Source organism: Argopecten irradians, chromosome 4 (assembly GCF_041381155.1).
Source record: "Argopecten irradians isolate NY chromosome 4, Ai_NY, whole genome shotgun sequence".
Classification (NCBI taxonomy): Eukaryota; Metazoa; Mollusca; class Bivalvia; order Pectinida; family Pectinidae; genus Argopecten; species Argopecten irradians.
This window is the reverse complement of record NC_091137.1, coordinates 23,295,668-23,321,560: the sequence shown is the minus strand read 5'-3', so window position 1 is coordinate 23,321,560 and position 25,893 is coordinate 23,295,668. Positions and strand designations below refer to the sequence as shown.

General features: G+C 33.0%; 1 protein-coding gene across 4 annotated transcripts; it reads right to left on the bottom strand.

Moving 5' to 3' along the window:
* Positions 1 to 2,381: 2,381 nt before the first annotated feature.
* LOC138321021 (uncharacterized) lies at positions 2,382 to 25,662 on the bottom strand. 4 transcript variants are annotated; one of them, XM_069264400.1, is made up of 7 exons: positions 24,517 to 25,662; positions 13,919 to 13,936; positions 12,934 to 12,984; positions 11,589 to 11,676; positions 7,047 to 7,955; positions 5,706 to 5,799; positions 4,289 to 4,427 (listed from the first exon to the last, which is right to left on the bottom strand). In XM_069264400.1, exons 1-6 carry the CDS (start codon positions 25,470 to 25,472, stop codon positions 5,731 to 5,733), a joined length of 2,091 nt encoding a protein of 696 aa, XP_069120501.1. In that variant the 5' UTR covers positions 25,473 to 25,662; the 3' UTR covers positions 4,289 to 4,427; positions 5,706 to 5,730. The 4 variants fall into 4 exon arrangements, with proteins under 4 accessions (XP_069120505.1, XP_069120501.1, XP_069120502.1 ...); XM_069264404.1 differs by lacking the exons at positions 5,706 to 5,799; positions 7,047 to 7,955 and adding an exon at positions 8,313 to 8,351 and having other exon boundaries at positions 2,382 to 4,427; positions 24,517 to 25,646; XM_069264401.1 differs by lacking the exon at positions 12,934 to 12,984 and having other exon boundaries at positions 24,517 to 25,660.
* Positions 25,663 to 25,893: the final 231 nt, after the last annotated feature.

Genomic DNA, 25,893 nt, shown 5'->3' with positions numbered 1-25,893 from the left:
ATAGATGAAATAAATTCACCTGTGTTCGATGGATACAATGTATTTGTGGTGACGCGGAACTGTCAACACGTGGATTATTAGCGGTGCATGTTTTATAATACACATGATTACATGTAAATACTCAAAGAACAAAGACAAGAGGATATGTTTATAACTGACCTCTATCAGAGGGTCTCACACCCGTCCACCCCAAAGGCTCGATCGTAGGACGAACATAGGCACAGAGGTAATGTTTACATTTGGCACCCATCATTTTTAACAAAAATGAAAGCACGTCGCCCCGGTCGGGATATTTTTCCGTTTCTTTATACAATTGTTAATTTAAAAATTGTTTGAATCATATATAAATATAAAACATGTATATATTGTTTACATTTTTCCAAAATTCTATGAAAAACAACAATATACACGTAATGTTGCGTCAAAATGTAAACAAAGCCATGTGTTTCTTTTTAAAAAAAAATAGTCCTTTTACGTTGCACAGAACATTTCCTTACGCAAGTTCAAAGTTCAATGTTACCATGCAGTTATGGTAAACAAAATCGGCTAGTATTAGCGTATAGTGACCAAGCCTAGCAAGTGTAAATATTATAATGTAGAATTCGTGAAAGAGTTATTTGATTTGAAACAATAAAATTGCAATTCAGCATTATTGGAAACTCTACACAGCGAAAGACATCTGTCCGCTGTCCTTGAGCCAGAGTAGTCATAAGACAACGCACTAAGCATTTCTTACTAATTAAAGAAATGCCGTAGCCTTATAACGACAAACATAGAAGAAGCAATCAGTCCCTTCTTCAATGATGTAGCCATTGGCATATTGATACCAAACAAAAACCACATACACGTTATCTAATATGCGTTTTGCCGAAAATCTACCGATGTAGCTCAGGCACCAGTGTATAAAATAATGTATAATGCGTGAATTGGCCGGCTATTTGAAGCAATTTTATTCAAATGTCTTTCTTAAAATTATATTAACAAGAAATTATAATTACTTTCATTCTCCTGCCCTAATGATATCCGCTAATCCTACTAAAATATCAAATGGCAGAATTACTTGCAAATACCACAATTGGTTCCAAATTGTTTATAGATGCGGGACATGTTCTATTGATAAGACTAAAATATAGTAAATATCCCTTTGGCAATACGATAGAGACTTAATTACAAACACAAGCCAGTGTGGGTTATCTTGCAGAGCGAGCAATACGCAAAAAATACAATATATTTTGTGTTAAAAGAGAAGCAGCAATCTGATTTCTCCGTCATCTTTTATGCTGAGGTTACATTAATTGTTCAAAATTACTCGATCAATATGATGACAAATGGAAACATATCAGACGGAGACAGTTTTCAACAGTTAGTACGAGGAGGCAGACACTGGTAAGTTGTGGGTGATGTATATATTCTTTATCTCGAGTCAACTTTAAGGTCATTTTGAAATCGACATGAATATGTAATGTTGACATATATTACAACTTGACAAACATATGTCATGGCAGAAACTGCTTATGTATAAATCTTGTCACGCGTAACATATGAAGATGTTAAGTAATAGTGTTTATATGCTATATCAAAGCAAGAATGTCATTAGATGTTATAAATATATACTACCACAAAAGGATTTTGGGAATTCTATCTAGTAATTTTTAGCATATCATGTCAAAAACATTCAGAACAGCATAATTTTTGAAGTTCTTAAAATTCTTATTTACAACGCTGAATTTAATTGTTATATGTGATGAGACTGAAAAAGTAGTTTATTTTGTTACCGTACGTCTGTCGTCGATGGAGCAGGAAGTACTTATTATTCCGAAGCGACTGGTTTTACCCTTACTTTAATCATCTTAAATCAACATCAACGCTTCACAATATTCATTATTAGTACGATTGAACAACATATGTAACAAGTGCTAATTGTAATGGACGAGTCCACTGAAAGTCGCTGCAATTTTGCAATTGCATTTAACATCCTTCAAAACCCTTATAAATACTAATCAAAACTCAAATCGGTTGAAATCTGAATATTGACTAATCCAAAGCCGCTATTTTTAATTTTGTTACAATACCATTGCAATCGGTACAACTCAAAACACCTCTATGCCAATTTTCACAGGAATTAACGAATTCCTAATTGTACCAATCAGAAGCCAGGGAATGGTTGAACATTCGGAAAAAGACGTGTGCACATCATACTGAATATTTGTGAAATTTCGAGAAATACTTACCAAATTATAAAGCCCAGTTTCCGCGCTCAGTTTAAAGTTCTACAGTTTGGTAGCAAGTCTAGCGGAGCAGTTAATTCTTTCGTATTCGGAAATTTTGTTGGAGTTTATCGCTATTAGAATTTTAACTCATACTAAATAAACAATGAAAACTTTTTTCATTGTTACAAAATTTTTATTTCATCCCAAAAATAAGATAAACGATTCACAATTCTTTTTCATCATATAATAATTTCTTCATGCACGGTACACCATATACCAAATTTAACAGTGTTGCATACCTCGTACATTCTCAAACTTAATGTCATATATTCTTACACTAAATCTTATATCTGGACATCTAGTGCTCTATGTAAATGACTATTATTAACAACACATAAACATAGGAGTTATTGGTATACACTTTTTGTTTACAAAAAAAGAAAAAATTCAAGTTACCGTAGGCTTCGTTTGGAAGTTGAATATAATTAAATCAGCTAACAAAGTTTTACTCTTGTTATATCTGGCATATTAAATATGTATTTGCTTTACTCTTAGATAACAGAATAGGCAAAATATTTGTGTAAATATTAAACATATCTGTGCTTAGTTGTTCACATGAAATATAACGACATTACAGCGTTTTAATAATTTAATTTTGAAACATATAATTCTTACTTATTCAGGACTACTACTCTACTCTGGAAAGACATCTAACACTGGAAGTCATTCAACACGACAGTCAATTGATTTGTTTGAAAATGTGGTTCTTTTCTATAATATTAAATGTTTTAAAGTATATGATTGTTCGAATTATGTCGACTGAAATAGTAATTGTCTCAGATTTGTAGTATTGCATTTAAAGCACTATATCGAGCGAATTATTTTTTGAATTAATCCCTTGCATTAGTTGATGACAGATTCCAGCAATACCCAACATTTAATTTCAATCAGTATTGTGCATACTTCATCAAACAACGACCTTGCGATTCTCACTTCTCACATTACTCAACCAGATAATATATAATACATGTATAAAGATATCAAAAACAATTTGGCAATGGTGAACAACATATACAGTAATTAGGCTAAACGGTCATTGTTCTGTTTATATCATTGTGTATGATAACAATCAACAATAAATTGATGTAACATTTTGGATCCAAATTAAACTTTTAACATCGTTAAAATATTTGACACAGGTTTTTTTAAATCAGCAAGTAGCACCTCATTTGCTATGGTTATAAAAGCTTTTAAGAAGCTGATTCATTGACAGTTGATCTTAAAACATATGCTGTTCAATATGGTATGATACATCTGAAAACAGTTTAAATTTTAATTTCAATCTACAAATAAAATAAATATAAAGATATATCAATATTTATTATAATACTGCATAACATTTAACCAAAGTAGACTCTTTTAGAACACTTTATTTACTGTTACTGTAGCAGCAATTTTCAGCACAGACATAATTTCAACTGTTAGAGCTTTGTTAATTAGTTAATTAAGTCTTTCAAAACATCAGTAATGATTAGAGACTTTGAAAAAATCTACTGCAATGTATCACAGATTATACTATTAATCAAAACAGACATTTTCAAGCCCATAACAAAGACAGATGTCAAGTCATATCACAACCACAAGGTAGAGTTTATGTTATAATGCATAGTTTATCATTAAAAGGCGAGAGAGATTTTAGCTTTGAAACAGGGTAGTACGTGAGCGTATCATTACAGGATATGGAGTCATTTTCCACCCACCTCCCTTGACCGAAGGCATATTGTAACGCTGAAGCAAAGCACTCTCTGCATTATTAACGTCCATACCAGGCCCATACGGTTTCGTGGACGTGCATCGTGACCCTGCAGATCCACCAGCACTACACTCATCCGAATCATCGTCCGATGAATCAGAAACATCAGATGTCACACCACGAAACCGCACGCTGTCCGTCAACCATTCAAACTGGTCAGTCCCTTTGACTTTGGCCTGTTCTAACAAATGTTTCATTCTCCGTTGTTCGTAAAGATGTGCGCGAGTAGACTGGGCGACCAGGGGAGAGGACGCGTCTGGGCTCTCTTTTGGCGGATCCTTAAAGAATCGTATCCTCGGTGGTTTCGGTTTGACCTTCTCTGGTCGTTTGTTTACCGCACGGAGGAGTTCCAGTCGCTCACACCAGGTCAATCCCGCACTATCAGGAGGAAACTCGGGCTCAATCTGGTGAAAGAAGGAAGATGTAAGCCATTTATAGGTCAGAGAACCATTATAATATTTGACATTCAAATTTACGATTTAACAAAATCTATCAACAACAGAAAAGAGCAATTAAAAAATCTGAGAATGGGTCTTTTCTCTGTTAAGTCATAAACGCAAATAAACCTTATCAAAACACACAAATCAAAACACACCAACGACAAGCAACAAACACATAATATATATCTAACAATTGAAAGCAAGAACATCTACATCAAAAGAAATTAAAAATCTGAAAAATTACCTGACGAATAAAGTAATCAATATAATGTAATTTTGTTAGGCCAATTATGTTAATGTCTAACATAAAAATTTAACTTCGGAAAATGCATTTACGTTTATCACCAAGAAAGACATATCACCTCTTTGTAGTTTGAAATATCAAAGGCTTTGAAAACTCGAGAAGATTTACATGTACTACCGTGGATGTAAGCTTCATTTCAAAGCTTTAAAAAATTGGAAGAAAATGAGACTGAATTTGAAACAATGCACATATTTAAAAAGAAATTATAACACAATTAACATGTGGCTATAAGAGGTGCAAAATGATGAAGAAATATGATAATAATTTGAGCAATGCAATGAGAGGAGTGACATAAAAGCGACTGTTACGCACTTAGGGACAATTAAATACACAATGAACAATAACATGAATATATATATAATAATATATGTGTAATGCTTCCAAGTGTAAACATTTACTAAAGTGTTTTTGTGTATATTTCAAAACGGATAACAGACAGTTCTATGAAACAGGTATAGGGTGTAAATATTTAGCTAGCATAATTACTAAATACGAGAACGCACAATACATGGAGATTCACATGTAAAATAACATGGCAAGGAAATGTGAAATAGAATCATGAAAAGAATAAGCAAAGCTGTAAAGAAAGGTTGAAGACGAGGAAATATTATACATTTAAGTGGTGGAAGAAACCAGATGTAGAGCACAAACATCAAATATTTTCAAGATAATTTGAGTCAAGTAAGAGTAACTCCCCTTATCCATATAAAATACATATACATTTGCTTAATAAACTAATTCCCCAACACTTTATACCGACTAAGCGTGGGAAAGGATTATTAAATGTGACAAGATCGTAGAAAGATATTTGTAAGTTTAATGCGGCGACATTTGAGTGGACAATACTAAGATAATGTTATGGCATATAAGAGGGTTTTAAGGAAGCTGTGACGGTATTATGTAACGAACAATACAGATGGGATGATGGGAAATAATACCTTGATGATTCAATACATTAAATGATCATTTCTTGAGAGGGTCGTAGCGAGCTGCAAGGCTCACATAAGCTCGTCCAGCTGAATCAAACCACATCTGAAAAGCATGTAAGTCATAAATAAAACACACAAACACAAACAGTAAATCATCACCTACACACACAGCAAAATTCAGCATGCAGATAGAAATGTAGATCACTTCAATAGATACTCCGATTATATCTTAGGACATAATTTTATATTATATTATATAATTTATATTGGTATGCTGGTGTATAACTTTATTCGAAATTACATTTTAAAAGAAAATTAAATATTTCAATAAGAAGGAACTGTTCTGTCGAATGTAAAGAATAACTAGCTTGGATGCAAAACTAAATTAACAAATCAGAGAAAAATGCAATGGGAGTCAATCTGAAAGCATCTACAGGATAAGACAAATGCTTAAACAATACTTAGGTGAAATATTTATTGCGAATACTCAATTTAATGTTTGAATACGAGATATGGTTTAAATATATAAAACTGTAAATATAGTTTAAAATGAAATTGTTATTAGCGTAAGAGGCAATAAAACTTATTATTATATCATAACAAAACCATGCTGTGACAAAATCAGAAAACAACCATCAAAGTGTTAGATAAGGCAACCACAAGTTAGTTTATAAACGATGATCCTGATTACTGGTATTTCCGGAGAGTAAATAAAGATCAAACAGATAGAAGGGGAAAATCAATCAATAAAATCAAGAAAAAAATCATCAAAACACATTTCTCATTATCATTTGACATTTCACTCAATATCATTTTGGTAGTGAGCACATGTGACAGGCTCTGAAAATGTGTAAAATGAGTATTAAAGAACAGTACACCTGCAACGACGTGTCGGGTTGTGTTTTCATATTTAAATATATTATTTTGTTATACGGAATGACATTCCATTTTGCATAATAAGCATAACTATGCACAATAAAAATTCCCCACATATGTGATAATCGCTGATATGGTGCTTAATTCGAACTTTATATGCCTATTACAGCTATGAAACAGAAGCCACACAACCAACAATCACTTTGTTTTAGATCTTAACCTATAGTTAGACTGTACGTTATTAATTTGATAACGAAGTAGCATTCATTCTGTTTATCAGTTGGCAGCTATCAAATTTCTTTCATTCTGGATAGTGACATATTCGCGAATCTTATTAAAGATTTATAACTCCTATGGAATGTACCATACTTGTTCCTATAATGTCGTTGTACCAATTACGTATTAGTTAGTGAATGGAGAAGGCAATAGGTGTATTGATTATTATTTTTTGTGCATCAGAAACACAAGGTATACCCCATTTCTCGGCGTAGGGGAATCGGCTACGACTTCTAGAGGAGTTACGCTATTTCCTCCTCGACTGCTTTCTCTTAAAATATATTCAGCAACTCTTTTCATACTTTCGTTACTTTGAATTTCAGAAATGTCAACGTTTTCCTCTAAAGCTTTCTTTTGAAATTCCTCCGGCTCCTCTGCCCAGTAATTTAGTCCGGAATTATTTGCATCTCCTTGAACGCTCTCAGTCACTTCACTTCTTTCTGGTCGAACGGCTCTTGCAGAATAAGCATTTCTTTTAACAGCTGCGCTCTCAGATTTCCGTAAAGAACTGGCACGCGTTTTCTTTCCTTTGATGTATCCGGCAAATCTGCTTCTGAGATTTTTTGTGCAAAACAATTTACTTGTTTTCTCATAAGAAGCGTTTGGCGTTTTTCTTTCTGAAAGAAAATGCTCGTCTTGACTCTTTGAAGGAACCGTTTCACTTTTAAACTTAGCTTGATCACCGAGATTAATATCAGAGGCAACTAGCATACCATTTTTCGCTTTGAGAGCTGGGAAATCCACCTTGCCTCCTTCTTTATTCAATATCAATTTCATATTTGGATCAATAACCCTAACATAACCTTTAAACGGGGACGAAATTATTGCCTCTCGTTGACTGTCTCTTCGCTGTCCCGGCGAAGAAGTTGCGGGATTCCAAATCAGAGGTTTTCCCGTGTTAAGAATAATCGGTGGTGCGTCAATAACAGCGTCAGCGGGAAACAGATGAAATGTACAGGATGGCTCTAGCTTTTCACTAAGTCGCACCTTCATTTCTGCTCCGAGGCATGTTGTTGAAAGTCTACTTAAACTTATATCACTCTTGTTGTCCATGTTGTCAGGGGAGAAGCTCATATGTGGGGACATTGGGTATTCGTGGCCATAACCCTGGTAATTACGAAGATAACATCTGATAATATCTTTAAAGTAAGTATGTAAAATACCTATCACACACCTATAAATGACTCGTTATTATCCAACATTCAACAACACCTACGTCCAGTAAAAGACCAAATAATTTACGTTGAAGATACTTTCAACCCCTCCGTTGACTTTATCGAGTCTATCTCATAGAATGATTATTGTCCAATACCCTTGTCACCATTGGTTACATGCAAACTATAACACACAAAACATCCATTATCCCGGTATAAAAAGAGGAATCCCACATCCCATTAATTACAATCATACATGCCTTCACCAGAGAAAATGTGAACGAAATAAGGAAAACAAAAAGTTTCTAACTAGCACTTGACGGTTCGAACGAGCCGAGACGATCGGATTCTGAAAATTTAGAGAGGAAGATATCGTCATTTTCTTGAATGAAATCTTCATTTACATTGGTCAATCTGGTGTAAATCAGAAAATCGTTACATATTGGTAACCATGTTACAAAATACACAGTCTATAATCATAGTTAAGTGTATAATCAGTTCTCATGCATCATCGATATCCCAGGGATTACTATCACTCTAGTTATGTCCAGTAGACTATGTCATGCAGATGTAGCAAACCTGAAGGCAATGCAAGAGAGTACAAACTGACCAATCACATGCCAACAGAGACCGACGCCAAACTTAAAAATCATACAATGCATCATTATTAGATTATTTGGTTACATCGAAGTACTAAACCATCTACCTCACCTGTTGTCTCACTTAGAGTCTGCAGTTATGCTATGACATAACCCATGGGTGGATATAACGACAGTGATAGTGACCATTGGAATGTCGAGGATGGTTCGCATCCAGCACATTAACAAAAAAGCATTCATTAAAGTATTTAAAAAGGCAAACCTGAGATATTCGAATTAAAATTGTTATTCTTAGTTTTCATCTACATTATTTTGTTTTTCAACTATATCAAAATGACAAAAACAAAAGCCTAAGGGAAAACAAATGAAATTGCATGCATTATATACCTTTTATACCTGTCTATTCGATGTAACCTTACACTAATACATCCTATCATGTGTTAGCAGATAGGAGGGACATGCAGTTCTTAAGGTAAGACTAGAGAAGTAGAAAGCTTGGGAGAAGCAAAAAGATAAATCACATCTACTAAACGTCGTCCTAACAGATATTAGGAGGGACAAGTTTTGACAGAAAAATACGGTCAGGAGAGAGAATATCTGACCTTAGCTCAAGAATGTGTATTAAAGGGTGCAGTTACCAACAGGCTGACCATGCTATCGATAAGCACTTAACAAAATGAGTCAATTATTTATTGGAATGTCGACACTTTTTGTTTGGAGTTGATGAGGTACATAACACATTTTATCAATGATTATTCGTGATTAAACAGTTAAATCTAGTATTTCAGTACATACAATATATCATACCATTTTTCCATAGCACGAATACAGTGCGTGTGAATCTGATGTACGCATCATCTCGTACAGTTTCGATGGGATCAGTAAATAAAAATGCAGTTATAAAGTTTCTACAAGACATGATCATGTTTGCCATGCAATTCAATATTTAAAAAAATATATAAAATGACAGTGATTGAGGAAGCAAGTCGCTTTACGAAAGTTGAGCGTGGAATTAAAATAATTAATAAATATAAACATATCAAACGGTAAAGCAACGATTGCTCTGTTGAACAGGTCATACATATTCGGTGATGAAAGGTAAAACGTTAATTAGTTTATATACAGTATCTGACACGTAACCACTAGCATGTTAACTCTGGATTACAGCTTGTATATCTACTTAAAACAGTTTTTGATTTTGTCATTATATATTTCCGATATCATCTAATACTCAATGCTGACACATCCTTAAACGACAATAATTAATGAAATTTAATAGTTTTTAAGAAACGACCTAAAACAAAGATGTTATGTAACATTATTAAGTAATTTTAAAGTACTTGGTTTTGAGAAAGAAAACGTCATGCTAATTTGTGCACATTGTGATGAAAGTGCATATATGTGATCATGTTTTGTAGCACTGTATGTTCGCATTTATAAAAGTATACATCTGGTCTGCCCGTAACACATCTAGTCTAGGGTGTATATACATACTCAGATCTATATATAAATCTGCAAAGGAATCATACTTTACTCTCAGACTTGGAAAAACTTCGACCATTTACTGAGAAAGGTGTTGTAGGACGCGTATAAGCGCGTCCTTTCGCAGTGGACGGTCTGACATCCAGATATACATGCCCAAGTGTTCTAATATTGGCAAATGTGCTGAAGGGGCGTCGCTAAGAAAATTGACAAAGGTGTTGGCAACGAATTATACATGTGTGTGATATCTATCTATAGCACAAATTCCATAACTAAGCAATTTACACAAATTTCAACTAGATATATTTACATTGTTAAGGCATTTTTTCTTATTGCTTCTTCTTTCTCTTCATTGATTATACATGTATTTTGATTCTTTGAATATTTCTAATAGTCTAATTTGGTGATGTACACATTTTATGCATTTTTGTATTAATTTTATATACAGTACTTAATAGTCCTTGTGATTAAGAAATTATGCGTTCCTATATAAGCTGTGAAACAGTGTTCAACGCAAGTGAAATAAAGGTCATCATGCAAAGACCAAACACAAGATGTAAAAAAATAAACGCATACTTTAATATTTTGCTTATCTGTCAATTGTTTTAAAAATAATTCAATGGCGTTTACTTTAAAACCATTTCATCATGAGCAGATGAAGACGTATTGTGGTCTTAAAATTTCACATTTTGTGAGTCTGATTTCAATTTTATATGTGTTTTCCTGGATGTAAAAATTACCTTTACACACAGACACAAGACAGTTAACGAATATGCTAAGAACACTTAAAAACGAACACTATTATAACTGTTGAATCAGTGATTTACATGTTTTTAAATCACATAAGTTGAGATAACGTAGCTGTGACAAAAGCATATGAAATGTGCAATAAAAGTACTAACTTTTGACTTGAATAAGATCATTGCTAATTTATCCTATTTAGGTGCTTGTGTTTATAATCAGAACTTAACTAATTTTTACCTTTTTGCATTTTTGCCGAGAAAGTAAATCCTTGATCAACTAAGATAGATTTGTAAACAATCAAATAATATACCTTTGGAACTGTAGATATATATACCAATTTATGTGCTAACACATCCTAGTCTATTTGTGGTATAACATGTAACAAACAGTTCACCCCATGCAACAACACATTTTTATAGGATTTTCTTCACCTTTCGACTGTTAACTTATAAAGCCATTCTCTGCATTTTCAGACTCCATATATGCAACTGTTATAAAATATTCAACATTGAATAAGCAAATATCAAATGGATGCATTCTTTCCAGGCATAATAGAGATAATAGAAATGAAAATAAATGTACTTCCCAAACAAAACTGATAAATGTTCTACTTATATAAATAAATACTTAAAAGTTAATATAATAATTCATTGCTTATATACTAGCTGTTATATCAAACAACAAACAAACAATCCAATATTACTGTCCATAGACGTTCTATTATATATCCATTTAATGACGTAGGAGATATTGATACTCACTTGCTTTTCTGCCGCTACACAAGCCAGTGTGTCTAATGTTCTGGACGAGCCGCTAGTCTGTGCGTGGTCTCCCGACTGTTTTGCTTGACTATAAAAATATAATTGAAAATTGAATAGATTCTATGTATGAATACTGTTAATGATATAACACATCAAAAGACGCATTATTTTAAGCATACTGAGCGACTTTGATGCAAATACAGACAGAAGTTGTTACTACGAGGAAGAATATATATATAGATGTCAAGAAAAAACAAATTACTCAACGAATATGGAACACATTACCTATGCGTGTCGTTAAAAATGGTCCTTTATGCAGCAGTATAAATTGTTTTTTAACAGCAACGCAATTTAACATATAAATAGATAAAGAGCTAATGGCAAAGACATTCATGAACAAAATCAACAATTTTGAATAAAAAAGTAAATCCGTTACTCGTAGTTATTGTCTGTTAACATTATTGATGTGACATATTTCCAGAGTACGTATCACATATTATGCTTATATTTAAAAATTTAGATTGACATTATCTTGAACAACAAACAATATAAAACAAAAAATACTAACAATTTGTTTTTGAGAAATCGAGTTACAGACTAAACTCATTCCCACACATGTCCTTTTAACCTCTATCCTACTGGGTTAAGTACAAAATTTTAAAACATATTATTTGCCCAGTCACTTTCACTCACACACATATAATCCTACAAAACAAATCGTATAAATACATTTAAGACAAAACAAACATCACACAAAAATAAACATATTGTTAACTTGATGAATTCACTTCAACGCACAGAAACGCCATTTTAGGAGCAAATTACTGTAATACAAAATGATAAAACGCCCCATCCATTTAATAAACAATACTATGATCAAACGCATAGTAGCTATTTAATAGAAATGAATTCTATAATACAGTGATGAAATTGAATTAAAAAATCAAACGGAAATTATGTCAAAATTCCTAACCCCAAAACTATATATTTCAAAACCAAAAATTCACAAGTATATAAACCAAATATATGTAGTATTGTGTTACCTTTTTTCATAACTGGAATACATTTTTTAATTAAATAACCTTTGTCATTGTTGTTTTTTAAAGAAAGAGTATCATAAATGTTGTATGCACATGTATTTTAATAAGATCTCTTTATTAATGACCGAATTATATAATTTCATTCATAATAATGAAACGATGAACGAAATTGTGATCAGTACTTACAAATCCTAATGCACAAATATCAGACATAATTAACCAGAATCACATCATTCATTCCAAAACCGTTATTTTACAAACGCAAGGGAGATCATGCATTCTCTTTAAATGTAACATAAACATACGTCAGATCCTGCCAAACACAGATTTTCTTCTGAAATGGTCGTCTGCCGTCGCTAACAGTATTTACATCTAATTAGTTTATGACACTGTCTAACTATATAGCAAAAATCTGAAGCATGATATATGTTTGTGATGGAAAGCAAAATGTCTCTACCTTACAAGCACAACGCCGTACTTTTCCTCTGGCAAACATATAGACAGATAATTCCATTAACTGAATGTTATATAGTCCACGAAAAAACGTGCTCCAGTCTAAATGCTAACTTATTCATAGAGTTATAACAGAATAAACAATACCAAGGGAGGTAATCGTTACAAATAATTTGAATCTAAAGGATATTTGCATGTGTTAGGAAATCTATCTAAATGGATATATGAAAAGGAAGACTAACAACTACACTAGATACTCATGACAAGTACTAAAATTTTGATGTTGAGTAGAAGTTTTACAATAATGATAGTGTTGTTTATCCGTATAGATAAATCATTCCTACTAGTGGGAGACGTATATAATTCAATATTAAGCAACCTTTGTCAACACAGCATCCAGAAAAAAACTTCCAATGATTTGGAATGTGGTATTATAATAATTCTCTCACACCAGGTAATACTGCTATGGATTACTTCTTTTATATAATTTGTTATGGGTATACTGAAGAATATTTCAGTCATGTAACTAAGTACGATATTGTTTTGGGAATAACTGGACATTTGATATTCTGCAGTAGTATCATTGCAATCACACGTTCACAATTAAGCATGATGCAAGAAAAGATAAAAACAGAATGGAAGTAGCCAAAGCTTTAAATGAAGGTTCAAAATGGTCATTGGCAATTTTAAGTTTTTAATGATTTTAATCATTTTAATGGTAATTGATTAAGATTTTCTGGATAATTGTTTGAAAAAAGGTTGAAGAGTGCAATAGTCCCGCTTAGTACACCAAACAGAGAACAGAGATAGTGGCTATATATTCCCAATAACACTTACCTTGGTAGTCTCCACGCCCTGTGTAATTAATTAATACACAACAGGTTCAGTAAGTAAGAAAAAATACTGACGTAATTGTTCTCTGACAAAAGTCTTTATATGTTGAGGTACCTGCTTATTGGGTATATTAGAATCTGGAGATAAATACATAGTATATGTACTAGTTTTAATAGTAGAGGTTGTGTAAGGACGGTCTTTGGAGAACACGAAAAATTAGCTTCGCGTCTCCTTGTAATGACCAATCCATACATGTACTGTTGGGACTAACTAAGAGCAAACACTACCACATCCTCGATACTCCAGGGGTTCTAATCACTTACGATCTCTACACCTCTGGACTATCTCATAGTAAAACTGAAAGCAGCTCAGGTGAACAGATCTGAACCAATCACAGACCAGCAAAGATTACCTTTGAAGAGACCAGCAAAGATTACCTTTACTTACCTTACTACAGAGAGAGCGACGCCCAACTTCAAAGCCCAAAGTCAACCACAGTGTATCGTTATACGGCTCTTTTGATGTACATCAAAGGACTAAATTGCCTGTTCTATTCTGTTGTCTCCAGTTTTTCTACGAGATAGTCCAGGGGTGTAGAGATCGTAAATGATCGGAACCCCTGAAATATCGAGGATGACACTACCAGGTCATATAACGCTGCCAACGGACAAACTATTAAATTTATGTTAACGGAAGGAAGGGACACAAACATTCCTCCCATGGGCAAACGATCAATTCTAGACGAAATGTGGAGAAGTATCAAGCGTTAAATCAAAAAGAAAAAGTCAAATGATAAAGAATAGAACAGAAAAGTGTTCAAATTTAGTCGCCTTTTAATAATATTCTAAATTCTAATATAAAGCCGAGAGATGGTGATAAGATACCTGATGATAAGGTATGTTTTAGATAGCTAACAGCGCATCAAATAATGAAGTGGGAGCATTGGGATTCATTAAGTATCGTTGAGTAACAGTCACACATAGCGTCCACATCAAATGTATACATATATATGAAAAGTCAGATCAAAATGTTATATAAAACACATGATATATAGTGAATCCCAACACCGCTGGGCAATGCATTTTATTTTGTTTTATCCTACACTTACAATGGAACCCATCCGAGCGGATACATCCATACAGAGGATCAAACCGACACCTAAACATGTACATAAAGTAATCTGTACTTACATAGTAGGTGGCTTTTCATGCCTCTGGGCGTAAAACAATATTTAACGTAACGTGAACGTGAACCTGTTTAAACATGACCCTTTGATCCACTAGAGAGAGATAAATGTACATGTTCACATACCAGTAAGAGCACGTTGATATCAATGCATATTAGTTTTGAAATTATGATAGCTGTCGAGCACTTGTGTCATTAAAAGGTCTACATATATGCTAGCTACTATAAATTTGATGAAATGAAATAACACTCATCAATTTTCAATAATCAAATATTTCTACTTGTATTATTAACCAAACGTCAATCGTTGGTCCAGATGTCATCATACATGAAGCCGAAGAATTTTGCAATTTTACATACAACTGAAACATTCTGTTGTGACGCAATGAACTATTAAATAGTGAGATATGTTTAAGCTGTATTTAATATATAATAGTTTTTTTTGTTTGTTCTGATCTTCCTAAAAAGCAACACTCATTCCAAATCTTGGTAGATATTCATTGAGGAAAACGTCTAATAGCACTCTAGCTAATGAACTGAAAAATCGAATTTCCGAAGTGGGGCTATAGACTATAATTTACAATAAAGTGAAAATTAAGTTTTCTGATGATTTTGTATCAACGACTTACCACTTTTCATGTAATTGTTGATTTAGAATGGATTCTTATAGTTTAAGTTTCAGAGGTTGTACTATATTGCTAGAATGTGTTCATATAGCTGAAGTTTCAGGGATTGTAAGCCTGTCTGGTAATTTAAAATATATCCCATCCTGTATTTGTTAGTAGTCTCACGTGTTACCCCAGACGCCCGATATGCTCGGCCAATCATGTGTATTTTTACACAGACATAACACACTGATATTTTATCATATTTGTCCATCCAGAAATAACCATAACCCTAAACCTTTTTAAATACACAATCCTAGTCATGACACATTATCTTTAAACTATTATATTTGCTACCTGATATATCCCTGCTGAATGCAATAGACTGTTCCGTAGTTCCTCAGTTATTCATTTTTTGCGTTAGGTATTAAGTAAATATAACGGTAAAGGGTGAATAAGCCCGATAAAAGATTGCAATCAACTGCCATTAACAATTGACATGTGTATAATGTAATGTATATCGTGCTGACAATGTAAATATCTGGTAACCCTGGTCTTTGTCGCTTTATCAAATTCCATTTAATAACTCAGTGCTCTTTAATGCTACCAATTCATGATTTGTCAACTTTATGGAGCGGCGAGGCAAAAAACCAAATCACAGTACCTACTATACGCCGATTGTGTTCAGCGATACATTGAGTTTATCTCTATTTATTTACATTCAATATAAGTTACTATGCGGTAATAATTTGAATCATATCGAACCATTTGTAGAGTATCAGTATTCGTTTGAGCCATTTGAGCCACAAGAAGGGGGAACAGAATCGGCATTCAGTGACTTTCGTTTAGAATTACTGACATTGACTACCTGGCAGATGATTTTTGACATAAAATCGAATATGACCTTAAGGTTGAAACCACCCCATACAGACATGTTGACAAGCTGGAATACGATATAGAACGTATTCATGGAGATAGACGAAGTACGTATATCTAATAGAATATATAAAAGCGTTTTAACTGTCTATACTGTTAACAATAACATTTATTTGTGAGTATAAATCATAAATCAACAGCAAAGAGTATTTAAGGACTATCACCATAGAGTGTTGCGACGGTGTGGCGAGTGTACGTCTGTCTTAGGAGACTGCAGTGTGTTCGTGTTGTTTGTCTTTATAATGGTGACAATACTCTTGTCCATACTTTCAGAGAAGCCAGCTAGCATATCCTAAACAACTCACATTATACTAACAATGAACGTAGCAGTCGTTCCATCTCCTTTATACGGGGTTTCAAACAGAACACATTAATGGCAACTTGAGTGAACATACATCTCTAATTCGACGTTGCAGTCATATTTCCCCGTTTCTTTTGACAATGATAAGATTTCTGTACAGTTACGTGTTTATCGACCAAAATCTCAGTGTCTTGAACATTCCCAACACATTTGTAAAAAAACATAACTTCTGAATGAACACATGTTAAATGCAGCACATTGCAATCGCCCGTCTTTTAAATGTATCGGAAGTTAATCGAAGCTACATAATGTAACCAGGAGCAGCAATGATCGTCTGATATTATATCAAAGGTAGAATACTACAGGAAATAAGACCACGGTGGGAATACTATAAATGATATATGGATTATATTCTAGATTTAGAAATACAGATGAGGATATCAGGAATTCAAACTAGGATAAACCTCAACCACAAGAATCAAACCTGGGCTTTGTCAGAATGCTTGAATACATTTATGACAGCTGACGTCACAGGGAAACGGTCAAGCAGCTTAAATATAGCTAACAGTCTTTTTAAACAAAGGGAAACGAGAAAACTAAACCAGGCAAAAGCAACAATAACTTTTTGATGGCAATTGACAGGGATTGGTAGGACTTTCTCTTGTGAAAAGAAAGTTGCTGCAGATTCGTGCTCAATCCTCATTGAGGAAATTTCAAATACCAAGTCGCGGAATGAATCAGAAAGGAGAGTTACAATATTGAGAATTTTGGAAAATGTCTAAAAAGATGCATCAGTGTGAACATAAGCGAATATGTTCTGGTCAACGGTTTTTACTGCAGCTGGAGGGTACTCTTGCGTTGTATCTTATTTCAGTAAGAGCACACCGTCACACATACGCCTCTTCGGTCCTTGGTCAACACAGATGTATTAAATTACGAGGATAGTGCTTATATAGTTGGGTTTGAACTATCCTAAGATTATCTAACAAAAGTCATTACTGTGGTCCGAGGAAAATAACATGATGCAAACATTATTTGTGTTTTTTTTTATATTATATTATCATTTTTTAATATTTTATACACTGATGGCAATTTGTGTTTTGTATTTAGCTATATTTCATGTTCAACAGTGGTTTTCTCTCCCGTTTCTACATTTCAAACTTTAACCATCACTGTTCTTCACGGGGAATCCATACCGCTGGTAGGTACTCGTGTCCGCCAACAGTCTATTAAATGTTGTATTCAAATGATAATCCCTCTTTGACCCATATAAGTCCTCTATGTTGATGATCAAAGGTTTATGCTGGTTATCAATGCCTTATTGTCTACTAGTATTGATTTGTGGTCTTATTTGCTTATGAAAAACATGTTTGTTTTTCTCTGTTATTGATCGGTATTTTCCTTTTGAAAAGAGTTTCGCCCTAAGACGTTATTTTCCCAAAGGCTTCTTTATATTATTGTACACTTTTTCGAACTTTCAGTCTGATTTATGCTAATCTCCGACGTTTTTTATGAGATGTTTTAAGGCATTGTAATGACTCAATGTTTCCTTACTGGGTAAAAAAAAATCACATAACTTAAATCTACTTTTTTCCTATACAAGAGACCCATAGACCTTAACGGTCATCTGACTATTGGCATAATACAACACCTCAAAGAATATATAGCAGTGGCTAAACAAGGAACTCTTTTAATAGAAGAAGTTCAGGTTCTGATATATTTGATGAATTAGACCATGATTGCATCATGCAACAAGTTCAATATCCTGTCTCTAGGACTTTTAGTTATTTAGAAGAAGTTGTTTAAAGATTTTTGCCTATTTGACCCATTTGAACTTGAATGAAGGTCAAGGCCATTCACTTGAGTAAACTTGGTAGCCATTCATCCCAGCATTTCACAGGCCCAAAGCCAATACTTTGAAAACAAGTTAATAACTACCTCCATGTATAGCTCTTTCATATATAATTACCATTACTGAACTACATAATTGGTCTATTTTGCTGTACCTACCACAAATGTTTACGTACAGGTCATTATGTAAACATATTTTATAATGGATAATGAAGCTAATTTTACATGGGTCATTTAAAAAACATTTTAATGTAAGAACTCTCGTTTACAGTTATTACCAAAATATTTTAATGTGATGAATTAAATTGTTGAAACTTCCGTGATAAATAACCTAACATGTGAACATCTTTCTCGTCAGTGATTTTTAAAACAGTATTACTTATACAACTAGGCCATGAAATATTTATATGTATGATGATTCTCAGAACAGGTAATTTGATAAAGCTTGCCGTTAATGGAAATGTAAAGTGTTATTTAACTGTAACTCATCATACACCAACAACAGTTAACCCTGACTGATAGATATTGCTTTTCAAAAAAGCAATAATTGATCTGTCCATGAATATTAAAGCTAGCTTTGTAACCTGACAGTAACATTTAAAATTCCTAGGATTGTACACGTACTAGTCAACAAGATTGGGAAAATAACTGGTATCCAAATTGAAACCAACACACACCCGACTTCAAATAAATCTCTGTCACTACATGTTCTAGATAAAAGATCTGATAAAAAAAATGTACAAGAAAATAAGATATGAGATTCTACAGCAGTTATATGAACATTCAAAGTATATACATGTATAAGCCTAGGACAAAATTTTTCAATTAACTTTTTTCTTCAAAAGCTCAGATGAGTAATATCATTATAACTAGTATAAATGGATTGAATTACTATTAGCTAGTAATTAAAAAATGTGTTTGAATGCAGTTATTGAAGAATATATTATTGGATTGTAACATATAATTTTATCTTAATTGACCAAAGGCAATTACTTGTAGTTCTGATGAACTGAGCGTATTTACCCACAAGAAAAAAAGCTTGGGTAGACCTGATTTAGCTACACAGGTATCACATCCAGTGAAAGTCCAATTTGGAAACGAGAACCGTCTCTGTTTCACTAATCAACACTGAAAATACCTTTAATGTCGTATCATGATAAGATCAAACACAAACAAACAAAGCTCTCTTTTGAAATATATATTCACACAGACTGTACAAACAGAACATATCTATTTCTTAAGAAGGAAAGCCAATTCATCTGTTGGATATATGGCTCTATTGGTGTAACAAATATTGGTTTCAAAGAAGGTCAACAATGGACCTGTTTTAATAAAATAGTGTAAATTTACAGAGTGTTTAAAACAAATTTCAACAACCAACAACTCCTGAGAACTCCTTTAGTCTGTGAATTAACTTCCTTAACAATTCCAAATATACAAAAGGAAGTCTGAAATTTAAAATTTTTCACTGAAGAATTTTTTGAAGAGAACAAAATCTGTCTTAGATCAATGTGTTCATACAATTGCTTTTCAGTAGTGCTGAACAATATCATCCCAACAATAAATTGACATCAAAATCCAATGACATCTACTGCAATAGAAAAAAACCCATGTACTCACTTTTCCTTTTAAACTTTCTTGAACAGCTCTACAATTGCTTGTTGTAACAGGCTTAAGAGGTTTTCTTTGGGGCAGGTATAACCAATTCAACACTAGCCTTCCACCTGACATAATTTATATGGTCGTTTGTGTATATTAGCTTTCAACATTAAGCTCAAACCTAACACAGCATACATAAATCACTGAACAGTCAATAAATAGGCTTTATTTTCAATGTACTGTACCTATTAGGATTTTCTCTCCTAGGAAAGAATCTGCATTTGTAAAGACGGTCAGACTTCTTCGGTGATGTACAAATTAAATACGATCACCAGTAAGGTTAATTTATTGCTTTACAAGACGACATGAGCATTAATGTCCATTCTGTTTACTAAGATAAGGACATCTTTTTATCTTTACAGTGTCATAGAGAGAGAATGTCAGTAAAACATGCATGTCTAGTCATCCATAGTATTATTTCTCAGTCAATCTGAAAAGGTAATTTATCTATAGAGGTATACACTACATGATATATCCTGAAGTACTCTTTGCACTCTCAGCCTATTGAAATGTATACAATATGCACATGAGGATTGCAAAGTTTACATATAATGAGAGAATTAGGTTTATTGGGTACAATAAAACCTTTGAACAAAGAAATGTCTTCCTTTTCAAGTACCATAATAGCTAGTATAATAAAAATCAGTTAAAGTGTACTTGACAATGTATAATTGCAAATTTTGATTTTCAATAAATACAATTAGCTAGATATATAATGCATGTGATGATTGTGATCCTATGTGTTATAATTATGGACCCTTTAACTTAAATCTGAGTAGAATAAAAATAGATAAGCAATTTTGAGCCTACATACATGTACATATATGCACTGTACACATATCTACATATGATATATATTGTTTAGTAGATAATCAAGACAATTAAGTATTAATGTGATGGTATCACAGTCAAATTAATTAGATTTCAAAATTTTCCCACAATTTGTTCTTCTAGCTACTAATTAAACTAAATTACAGCGAGATAATCGATACATACATGCTGTACATATCAGAGGTTTTTGTTATTAAAAATATACTGTGCACATTATATAAATATGACACGTTAACTGTTATATATGATGTGGTGTTACAAAGTTTAAACCACAGAATAATTATTACTAATAGTAATAGCGTCAGATGATCACACTAGCTGCCAGTTTAAATTCAGACACTATCCTGAATACGACCATATGGATCAAAGAGTTACAGTAATAATAAATAAATAAATATTGGGTAGACCTGTATATTTTGAATACAATATTCACATTTGTTTGGTTTCATTTAATTCACACTATCAAAAGCTACAAGTAATGCATATACTATATTTCATATATAAAATTATATGCCTTAGGAACATTTTAACATATTACAAGAAGAAATAGACAATATACAATGAAGATTAGAAAGTGTCTGAACAAACAAATGATACTTCTGAATATCACCATCAGATTTGTGTTGCTAACTGTATCATATCTTTGTATTTTACTATTTAAGGTTGATTTTAACTTGAAATTGAAAGCCAATGAATGTAAATAAAATTACCGGGTAAAGTATTTAATCAGTTTGAGGCAGAATTCATTGTCATTAAAAATTATCATGTACATGCATGTTCTGCAGTACAGTAATGAGTATTTATAAAGAAAATGGTTCTATCAATCTAACCAAATATTTATAACAATGTCCCAGACTTGTCATCCAATGACTTTGATACATCAGTCAGGTTTTATTGGGTTTTAATTCTATACTCTGAATGTATAAACTGTACCTATAGCTAGCTATATATGGGACAAGAGAGTATAATTCCAACCATGTGGACAAAACAAAATTGTCAAATTTTCAGAAGATCTGCCCTTTTATCAAGACATACAAAACGAACACAATTACATAATAGGATAGTAATGCGGGACAAAGTAAAAACTGTATATATATATATGTACATGTGAATGTATCTGATGTAATTGCTTAAACATGTATTTAACAAATGACTATTGTTAAATCACATTTTATAAAACTGCCAATTCCTCCAGATTCAGGAAGAATATACAGAACCTGATTGAAGAGCAATAAAACCTCATTATTTGGATGGTAATCTTGATAAATTATGCTACAGTTCACAAACTTTTAAATCACATGAATGGTATCTTGAAAAAGAAATGTGGGAAATTCCAAAGCTGTGAAGTTTTTTAAATGAGTGACACTAAAATTAATTCCATTTAAAGTATCCCAGTAGTATATATCTTTAAAAAAGTTATCTAGAAATAAATATATATTGACTTGAAAAGCTTAACCATTAATCCATGAATGAAAAGTTAGGCCTTAAGCGTGCACAGTATGGTGTATTGGAAATGTTCCTTACACTTTATCCGCACCCAAAAATATTTGATAATAGGATTGCCCCAAAACAAATTTTCCAATCTACTTATGTTTTTGACAACATTTAAACAATATGTACAGGCAAACAGTTTATTGAGTTAAAGAAAGATGTTCAGTCAATATTCCTGGACATGTTTAATCAATATCAAAATAATTGGGTAAAGTTCTATCACCTGGTGACATGTAAGTTAAGGCCACAAGTTCTCGATCAATGTATTCCAGACATTTCACAGAGCAGAGTAAACATCCCATGCTGAGAAACGTGCCATTAATCAAATATGGTAATTAAAAAAAAATGTATTGATAACGAACAATTCAACACCTTATCTAGTACTAGTATTGATGTAAGAGTTTCACTATCCAAATGAATGAAAAACAATTATATATATATGAGCCTCAATCTATTATCATTATTTAGATATGAATAAATTGTCAAAACTAAACAACACACATAAAATGATATCATAATACATTGTATATTGAATAAATCATCATTACATTTTTATACAAAACTTCTTTATCACATTAAAGCTTTTACAGTCTCTTTGCCAAAGAATATTTCCCCACTTTGAATTCTTCTTAGAATTTCTTTAAATGAATACTCTGTGTTTTAACTTAAAAGTTAATTAAGACTGAAACATGTAATGCTGTAGTCCAAAATCACAAAAAAGACCAAAGCAGCAATGAAACTTAAAATCATCAATGATATTACCATGACATGAAATACCAACCAAAATTAATTGTAACATTATATATCATTGATTCACTTTATTTCTATAAATGATTGATAACAAAGTGATCATGATAATACATTGTGTAGAACACAAAGCAAAATTACTGACCAGTACTATAAAACCTGCCACAAGTTTCCATATATGCTACAAACTGAAGGTCTTCAAAAAGGATTGAAAATATATACTGGTTCAAAGTTTCAACCTATGCAGGCAGCTGAAAGAATTAATTTGATGTTTGCATGTACATATATGTATTGTAGACAAGAATTTTATTCAGGTTGTCTTACACTTCCCTGTCTTTCCACCTAATCACCACACAGTTGTTCAATGACTATATTACAATGCCATCGGGTCAAACACCAAAATGGACCTAAATTCATTATACAGATGTGGGGGAACTAACATACAGCATGTTGTAATTTAGTCTATGCCATCAATATCTAGATGATCATGGTGTTATGATTGTTGGTGAAAAACTTGTTGATAATTTTGTTTTGGAAACATATAGTCAGCTTTTAATGGCCCCACAATTACTTTGTGGAGCATACATGCCGGCAACATAAATTAAAGGCATCTTATATAAAGGAAACCTTGACTATTTTTTATTTAGCCTCCCAATCAACTTACTCAAAATTAATATCATAAAAGCTATCATCGTATTCTATAAAGCAGACAAATTATTAATAAGTCCCATGCAGGGACTATAACATACATGAGTTTGAATTAACTGACGAGTACCTTAATGTTAAAATTAGTAAATTATTGATGCAGGGTGAAGCTGCAGCCAACACTAGATACATTTTGTTATTCTTAATAATTTCAAGGTCTAGCTGGCATCTAAGATAATATGGCCTTACAGCGCTGTAAGAAGCATAGACCATGCACATACTATGTACTGTTTGCTAACTAAATTTTTATATTACCGGTAAATTTATAATTTCCCACCGATCATACTTACACTGTGACGCTCTGCAATGGATGGCCTTTAGGGGGCCCATTGGAAGCACCGGCTGGAACCATAACCTTAGTCGGGGATTTTCCTCGATCTCCTTTCGCAGAGTTTATTCTTGGAGTCCTAACACCATCATTCCGGTCCGAATCAACACATGAAGATTGAACTGAATCTGATCGCCAGGCAGCTTCAGGGGCTAACTTATATTTATAGGCATGATCCGGATTTATATGATTGTTGTGCTTACTACAATGATGTCCGTGGCTATGACTGTTATGGTTGTTACGAGAGTTACTCACTGAAGCACCATTTGGTAAGGAAACTGAACTATCTTTCCGATTAGTATAGTACATAGAAGCAGTTAGTAACTGCTGATTTCCACTGGAATTTGTACACTGCGTGCATACAGTTGAAACCTGAGTTTGTGATGAGGTGTGGTTGTGTGCTGAGGTTTGATTATGATGTGTAGCACCGGCACTGGGAGTTGGAGCAGAATGATGATTAAGATATTTCCGGATTTCCCCTACTGGAGCATCCGACTTCATTGGAACTCCGGGAGGTCGAAATCCAAACACATTTGAATGCTCCTCACGATACTGTTGAATATACTTTTTCAAGTCACCATAATGTCTAAACATATAGGAATCATCTTTTTGTTGTTTTGCCTTGTAGTCTTTCCAAGGCTGAATGAATTCTCTTTGCTGTTTATTAGATTCTTTTTCTGGTTTTCTAAAGTTAGTTTTAGTGTCAAATACCCATCCTGTGACTTCCTCACTTCGCACCTGTGCTCTGTAAGCTTTTCCTTCAAGTTTGACATTTTGAAAATACCTTGAATCTATATCCTGTTCGTCAAACTCCAAAAGTTTGTTCTGAAGTTGTCTATCGAGAAAAAAATTATATTCATGGCTTGATTCTGGCTTTTCATCAGCTGTCATGACACCAACGGGCAAAGAAATAGTCATTTAGAATTATTGATCACATTCATATGTATGGTTTATATATCTGCAACACTCTTGGTACATTGACGTTTCGCACCCTTATAGCAAGGCCCGTCCTCCATTGTTAAACAATTCGTGTTGGTAAGCAGTCAGCTTAATCAAGCATTACCAGTCACACTTTAAATGAGGCCCAATACGGGGAACTTGTATTCGTATCTGTAAACAAAAACAAAAATAGCATACCGATATGGTTTGTTAAGGCACAAAAAGAACTCTTTATATCATTTTTTAGGTTATCATATTTCAGGGTAAATTTAGATTTTGTATACATGCGATTATTGTCGATAAACGAAATATTGAATTGCATATACGAGCACCTGCTATGGATCCCATGTTGTGGTGCCTCTTATTTGCGACTTGCAATTACGAGAGTTATACACTAAAT

Excerpts from the sequence above, each read along its gene's own strand:
- LOC138321021 (XM_069264400.1), bottom strand. The coding sequence starts at position 25,472 with ATGACTATTTCTTTGCCCGTTGGTGTCATGACAGCTGATGAAAAGCCA. Across the intron at positions 11,677-12,933 it reads TGTGTTTGGCAGGATCTGAC|TCAAGCAAAACAGTCGGGAG; the intron begins GTATGTTTATGT and ends ATATTTTTATAG. Across the intron at positions 7,956-11,588 it reads GTGTAGCGGCAGAAAAGCAA|GGTTATGGCCACGAATACCC; the intron begins GTGAGTATCAAT and ends CGTAATTACCAG.